Below are 7894 nucleotides of genomic sequence, written 5' to 3'. Positions count from 1 at the left end.
ACACCACCATCTCTAGTAGGTATTGTCTGGCGCATTTATCCAATACTCTGTCAGTGGTCTGCTGTCATCACGTCAATGGAGCACCCACCCTCTTGAAGCTATCAAATTCAGTAGGTTTCAGTCAATCCCCCTTTTTTTCATGTAAGGGAACAATACAGAGAACTGAAATTCAAATCTTCGAAGCCGCCAAACTACCAGTACAAATTCTGTTGCTCGCATCTCAATCGGAAGCTCTGTGCATTCAAGAGCATACAGCAAAAGGTGAAAAGCAAGGACAGTTAATTTTTCACAGAGCTGGTACACTCAAACCTCGATATAACGAACACGGATATAACGAATTATCGGTTATAACGAAGTAAATGAAGAATAGTCTTCTTATAGCTGCAGTGTTACAAATAAAGATTTAAAACGAATTTTCGCATATAACGATGTTATTTTTGTGGCAGATGTGACTTTGCTATAATGAGGTTTGAGTGTAGTTATACCAGGATACCAAAGTGGTCATCGTTAATTGTACGATGGTTGATGTGCAATCTACTTCTTCACAACAATCGCCAACTTGCCTGGGAAGTGAGCGACGACGCCCCGAACGTAATTACTCCACGACGGTTCACCGGGCTTCAGAGGGCTCTCTTCCGTCGGCAGCTGAAAGCTTGCAGGCTCGGGATAGTCTAAACTGTGGACATTGCACACGCTGCTTCCCACGACAGGGGATCCAACGACCACAGTGTACAGCGGCATGGCCTGCACATGATAGTGTAAAACAGACGCACTGCCTTAAGGGTTTTCAAATATTCACACAGAGGTGCATATTGTCGTGGACTGGGAACACCTGCTATGCTGCAGAGCAGGTACCAATGATCAACGTAATGACTGGTAAGAGCAATGATTGGTGAAGGTTCAAATAGTTCTTTAGTAGTGTTGATTATAATTACGCTTTTTTTGTTCCTTTTTTGTAATTAGATTTTTTATAACCTGCGTTGTCGATACATCCAAATTTCCTCTTCTGAAATGTGTATTCCCTTTTTTGGCTTGTTCCAGTATTTTACATTTTACATGTGCTTTTCGCTTTTTAGTCCCTTTGTGTATTTTTTGTTTGCATCCCGAGTTTTATCAATACCTCTTTTGTTTTCTGCTTCATGTATTTTCTGTGTATACACGATTGCACCTTTTTTTTTTTGTTTACACCTGCTAATCTCGGAGATTTCAGTATATTCTGTAAATAAATAAGATAAATAAAGGCTATCGAAACATTCTGGGACCTGCTGTAGTGGCTCAGCAGGTGACATGTTGTGCTGCTAAGCTTGAAGATGCGGGTTCGATACCCAGACATGGTGGCTGCATTTCGTTGTAGTCAAAATGCAAAAAACACCCGTGTACTTAGATTATGGCACACATTAAGCAAACCCAGATGGTCGAAATTAATCTGGAGTGCGCCACTATGCCATGCTTCATAGTCACATCGGGGTTTTGGCACTCATAATTTAATTTTTTTTAAATTAAAACATACTGGGAAAACACGCCAATTGCAAGAATGGGATAAAAGGTATGTTCCCATGCTGGAACTATTGCGCAGCTGGTGACAGCCTAAGACTACAGTGACATGGATAGCACTGTACAACTTGGATATGATTAATATAGATGTGTTAGCCAATCGTTCGCTTATTTCTGTGACCTCAAGCATCTTTGCCTTTTTAAGACTGTTATTTTAGCATATAAGCTTAACTCCGTGCCACTGCACTTAGGATAAAGCTTGAACATCCTAGCAAATTGTATGGGTGATCCTGTTTATATCACTGTTCAGTCATAGATTTAATATTTTAGCTAAATAACAATGAAAGTTTTGCTTGTCAATAAGGTGGCACGGCTTTCTCGCAGAAATAAAGCGAAAGCTCACTGCAGTTTTGTGTGTCAAGCTGGTAGCGTACTCTTAGGTTGTCACCAAGTCTAGTTATTGCAGGTGGGCTTTCTTGGACAAACGTTTTACTGCAATTGTCTTTCTTCATAGAGCAGGTAGTGCAACAAATATGTTGACACAAGTCAGGAACATAAATACGAGACGAGCGCTAACTTCAAACTAAAATTTATGTTAGCGCTCGTCTCATGTTTATGTTCCTGACTTGTGTTAACGTATTTTTTGCGCTACCTGCTCTATGATGCATTCTTACAAACTCGCTCAGATTTCCGTTCTTGTAATTCTCTTTCTTCCCTCCAAGTGGCTTACCAATCAATTGACAGTAAGTCCGTTACCAGTAGGTGCTTGTGTTTACCAAGTACGCAGACCTGTTTGTACCAGGATGACTGCGGCATCTAGCAGACAACGGACCTCAGCATATTGAAATGTTTCTCAAGTGGGATGTGTATAGATGATGACTGACAGCTTTCTGCCATAGCCGGCTCAGTTTCGGCAGACCGGGTAGTTATTCGAGCTAGACCACATCAAACCTGTTCGTCCTCGTTAAGACTATTAGCAAACAAGTACAAGAGAGAGAGATACAAATGAGGGGAAGGCAGGGATGTCAACCAGAATGAAAACATTTGGTTTGCTACCCTACACTAAGGGGAGGGGGAAGTGACAATGGAAAAAGGAGAATGGAGAAAAATGTGGGTATAGCTTGCCCTAGTGGTGCAAGGCTGGACTAACAGCAGACCGTTTGGCTCACCTAACTTCTGTCAGCTTCTACAAGCTCGACTAAGTCGCTGCTGAGTTTGGCCAGGCATTGCAAGGCTTGGCTACGTGGAGCGTAGAACTATATTGCTTGGCAAAGTGTTGTCGTGGCTACGTGAAGTGAACGACCAATTAGTGTGTTCTTAATTAGCTTGGTCTTATCTTAAGTAGCAATGACTTGCAGCAAGTTTAAGTAGCAAGATCTTAATCACCACGGTCTTAATTAACATAATATTAATTAACAGGGTGTTAATTATTCTGACTTAATTAGTAGGTTCTTAATTTAAAAGGAACCTTAATTAATCTTAATTAGCAAGATTTTAAGGAGATGGAGAAGATTGATCAGTGGGTTTTTTGTGGCTCAAGGGCCATGGGTGGCCAAAGAGCGCCATGTATTTTTATGTGGTGTTAGCGATGACGAATGATTACGATGACAGGATGTATTATGGCTGTATCGAAGCCTAAAATCACACGCTAGTATATAAAAGCTTAACAGGCGTGTATAGAGTACAGAATTATGGCAGTGCGACGTGATGTGATCTGTGGGTGTGAGATGAATGACGAGTGAGCGTGATACGTACAAGTGAGAGATGGGAAAAGAGCACGAATGCCTCCTCAAGGCCTTTGAGGCCAAAGGCCTTCAAAGATGAAGAAGAGGACGAAGAGTGTGCACCGGCCGACCAACACACTTGAAGGTAGAGGCTGACCATGATAGTGTTTTGTTCACTCTGCACGGCCTAACGTTGAGCTTAAACAGCTCAGCTGTTAAAAAGCAGAGTTGCATGCACACATACACACAAAAGAAAGGAAAGTGAGGAACAAGAGAACTACAGTGTGTCTAACTATGGTTGCCACCCTTCAGGTTTTAGACCGGCTCGGCCGGTTTTTTAGACAGTGGACTGGTTGCTGGTCTGCACCTAAGACCGGCCATCATTGGCCTGTTTTTTGGCTATCATATTGCAATACTTTTTAAAAAGTTTTATAAGCGTAGATTAAGCAACTTAGAAGATACTAAATATTTTTCTGCACTCACCAAAACTTTCACGCAATCTTCAACCAATTTCAATCTTGTGGCCATAAAAACAGGAATTAATTGATCCTTTTAGTTATACCGATCATTTAAATAGAGCAAAAGATCAATATCAGTGGTTATACGTGCTTGCATCACAAGTGTAAATTCTCCGCCTTCGAAGCAGCGAAAATTACGTCAATGTCTATTTCGAAAGACTAGAAATATCAACCTGAGGATGAGAGCTGGCTCCTGGCCGTGGACGACATGTATTAATAATAATTGCTGGGACTCTACGTCCCAAATGTACGGCATATTTGTAGACGGCATTTATTTTTATGCCAACAGAATAGTTGGTAAGCTCTGTTTTTCTTTTGTACATGTACTTTATGTTCACTTCTGACAAGGCTGACAATGTTACAATACATGACATTGCCTGTCAAAGACCGAACATGGAGTCTTTCTTTTTTTTTTCAGCATAAATTCAGTCACCTGGGGTGCTATTCTGCTGGACACTCGAATTCCACCATCTCGTCAAATTTCGTAATGTCGGCATTTTAAGCCAATATGAGAGGCTGCAGCAGCCCTCTGGGCAAATCAGAGTTGACCAATGGTGGAATTTATTGTGAAATTTTACAATGTCGAGAATAGCACCCCTGTATAAGTACAGCCCGCCCGCCCCTGGAGAGCTGGTTTTTTTTTTCCAGTGGTAAGGTGGCAACCCTATGCCCAACAGGGCACCACTTTGTAAAAAATTAAATAAAACCTTGATAAACGTCTGCTGAGATGACAGTTCAGGTTGGCATTCTAAGACTCTGTTCTGACAGGGGCCCGTTGCCAAGGCGGGCTAACACCACAGTCAAAATTCTGCCGGAGCATTGTATTGCTGCTGGTTTAAGATTGTGCGTAGCTTGGTTTAAGACAAATTGGATCTCTTTGAGCCGTCGGTGCTTTTAGTTATGCTGCACCTTTTTAGCAGTATTGTAATGTAGGTAAAAATGAAACGAAATTCTGGGATTTGGATCTCGTAGCTAGGGTACCAGGTGAGCTCTAGGGTGATAAAAAAAAACCATCAGCAGAGAAAGCAGAAAAACGCATTCCGAGAAAGGAAAAGAGAGCTTGTGGATTTTAGAGAAAGCAGTCAACACAACGTAGGAAAGAAGGCTGGCCAAAGCTAAGGGGGGACATGGTGAGGCAACTTAATTGCCACGTTTCAAAATCAAACTAGGATGATTACAAGGATGAGTACCTAAAGGCACAATTCAAAGAAATGGAGGAGAACCATTTGAAGGGAAGAATGAAGTATCTCTTCAACAAAGTAAATCACAGTTTTCCAACCAGAGCTCAACGTAGTCACTAACACGAAGTGTTATATAATGAGGAAACATCAGAGTGGAAGGAATACACTGAAAAACCTCTTATGTTTTAGTGCAAAGAAAGATAAGATATGCACTACCAACTAGCCCACCAGTCGGTTTTCCTAAGAAACCTGTTCAAGAAAAGCGGCATTGTGTAGACCTCGCGTTTGGACTGTAAGGACTTGCAGCTCAATTTTTATTATATGCTGATGTAACCATTATTTACCGTAAAATACCCAGTAAGCACCTCCCCCCCTTTCCACGGTGAAAGATAGTCCGACAAGATTTGGAGGGGGGGCCCTTGCTCGGTTACGCAACAAATTTCAAGATGGCGGTGGAAGAGCAATGTGTGCTTCCAATAAAATGCTTTACTGAATAGACTTGCATTCACTGTCGTCATTAGCCCTCGTCAAACGAATAAAAACAGTGAATGAAGCAGTGAAAATGGCGGGAGCGCAGGGGGGGTGGGGGTGCTTGCTCGTGATTTTACGGTAATTCAAGTGCTGCGGGCAAGACGTGAATGAAGAAGCTTTTGATGAGGAGCATACATACAAACATAGCTCCTTAGTGAACAGGTCCTAATGCTGTCACTTTCATGACGACACATGATGATGGTCATCCCTTCTTGCAAGTTGGACATATATATCTGGCCAGTTTCAGAATAGAGCGCAGATGTAACAGCTTCGTTCTCTAAAAATGCACATTGCTTTGCTATTAAGCACTGACTTCGGGACCTTCTCCGTGCCAGTAAGTCTTTCCGACACACTGGTCAGTTTTCTTCAGGATCATGAATTCATGATGCATACGCACCGGACCTCTAAACCAAAGGGAATTAGACGAGTGTGCCACAGCAAAGGACGAATCTTTCGGGGTCATCCTTCTGCGAGCAACGCGGACGAGGGGAATCGCTGATGTGAGGTCACGTGATGCGCCGTCTGCCCCTCCAAATCTGGATTCGGTCCATCGTCTGAATGCACCATACTGACAGAGCTGTTCTACATGCATGTGGAGTGACACTTATGGCTCTGAACAATTAAATTTGGCAGTTTTAATATTTTCACTTTATATGTTGCATAAGTTAACTGGCACATAGATAAGCTACATATGATTATGGTAAAAGGAGGGATAAAAAGTTTTTGTCATACACGTGTCAAATGCACAGTATTGCATACTCTCAGAACTGTGTTTAGTATTAACCCATGTAATACTATCTGATGACCAGAAGCACTAACCAGCCAAATTTAAGCCAAATCGAAACAAATTATATATATACTAACGCATGAATTAAATTAAGCATGTTCAAAACCTGTCAAATGTTCTCCGCTTTATTCTGTTTGTCTTCAGCAGTGTGGGGGTGCGTGATCCTGCAGCTAATGAATTAATTTGTCTGTTGTCATGTGCCAAAACCATGATAAGAGGCCACACTGGAGGTATACGGATTAATTTTGAACAGCTGGGGAATTCCTCAACATTGAATCTACGTACACGGGTATTAATTCTGCACTCGTATCGATCGAAATGTGGCTGCGTGTCCGGGAATCGAACCCCGTACAAGCTTCAGCAGACCTCAGCCGCGCTAACATACGGGTGTCAGAGGCGCACTTTCGACCGCATCGATCGCGGCCGATGCGGATCGAATGTCTCGGCAGCGTTGATAATCGATGCATCCTTTCCGCGGCTAGTGAAATGAGCCGATCGCGATCGAAAGCGTATACCTACGGCACCCGTAAGAAATTGCGGGATTTAGCGTACGCTAAGTTAGCGTTAGCATTTGCGGCCCGCTATTTCCGTCACTTAACGGGAGCCCGCAAGCGGTTATCGTACGACGCATGCGCAGTTGCGCAAAAAGCCAACGCAAAGCTTTGCGTACGCTATTCTAAAACTGCCTGTTGAGTATGCGCACGCAACTCACGCATGGGAGGACCAGGCCTTCGCAGTAGTCCACGTGTTCGCCGATCAGATTGACTCGGCCCGGCGCACTTCCGTAGAACGCGGGCTCGGACCCAAACTCCGAGCGATACTTGCTCAGCGCACGCAGCGCGAGCTCGCCAACGCTCGGGTAGGCACCGGACGATGCCGCCATCGCAGTTTTGCCCCGTTTCGAAGGCACGCGCCGGCCGCTGAACGAGTGCGATCAAGCACTGTAGCGCGTCCTATCTCTGTTCCGAGGCACTTGACGAGATCGATGCGCCCACTCGACTCGCAGCGAGGAGGCAATCAGGCTCGTCTCGTGACGAGCAGCTGCCGAGGAAAGACGCGTTTCGAAAAGGGATCAAGGCTGCTTTCTTTTTCCTTCGCACGCGCGCCTTCGGCGTTCCGTGCAGCTGTGTCGCGCGCAAAGCTTCATCCATCGCAGCACCGCGCTTTTCGAACGCAGGGCGCGCCGTCTTCTAGCCGTTTACAGCAAAAGAGCAGCGTACCTGAGTACTTCCATACGTTAGGGTTTAACGCGCACATAACGCGAAACGGTCGGCAGTTCGGGCGGATGCCGCCGCATCGGCCATTCATCGCACGTTCGTGTTGTTTAGCGTTCAGCCTTGCGCCTCGCTAACGTGTGAAAGCGACGAAACGGTGATTCGATTTGCGCGCTAACAATGATGTTTCTGAGACCCTTTAAAACCGGTACGCCGGTACGACGAGTGACACCGCAGAATCATTTGTAGGTTTTTGTCCGAAACCGAAACTGCTCCTTCTGGCCAGACGGGCTCTCGAGCACCTCGCGCATTCAGTTTCGTTATTATTTGTTACTAATTTCTTCAAAATTTCGGAAAAATAATCCATTTGCCTGCTCATTGTGAGTGCTTGTGCGTTGCGAAATTAGGTGCAGTCTTTAACGCGTGAAGTTAAGCGAATTATTCA

General features: G+C 44.2%; 1 protein-coding gene across 1 annotated transcript in view; it reads right to left on the bottom strand.

Annotated features, from left to right (window-relative positions):
* The window catches only part of LOC119398710 (galactokinase), a 20139-nt gene extending 12964 nt beyond the window's left edge, over positions 1-7175 (bottom strand). Inside the window, exons 1-2 of the mRNA XM_037665533.2 lie at positions 6948-7175; positions 560-744 (exon numbers count right to left, since the gene is read on the bottom strand). Of these exons, the coding sequence (XP_037521461.1) occupies positions 560-744; positions 6948-7118 (356 nt within the window). The 5' untranslated portion in view covers positions 7119-7175. The remainder of the gene's footprint in view (positions 1-559; positions 745-6947) is intronic.
* Between the last annotated feature and the right edge of the window lie 719 nt (positions 7176-7894).

This window comes from Rhipicephalus sanguineus, chromosome 7 (assembly GCF_013339695.2).
Source record: "Rhipicephalus sanguineus isolate Rsan-2018 chromosome 7, BIME_Rsan_1.4, whole genome shotgun sequence".
In the NCBI taxonomy this organism is placed as follows: Eukaryota; Metazoa; Arthropoda; class Arachnida; order Ixodida; family Ixodidae; genus Rhipicephalus; species Rhipicephalus sanguineus.
Note: the sequence above shows the minus strand (reverse complement) of the source record. Positions and strands in the feature narration are given on the sequence as shown.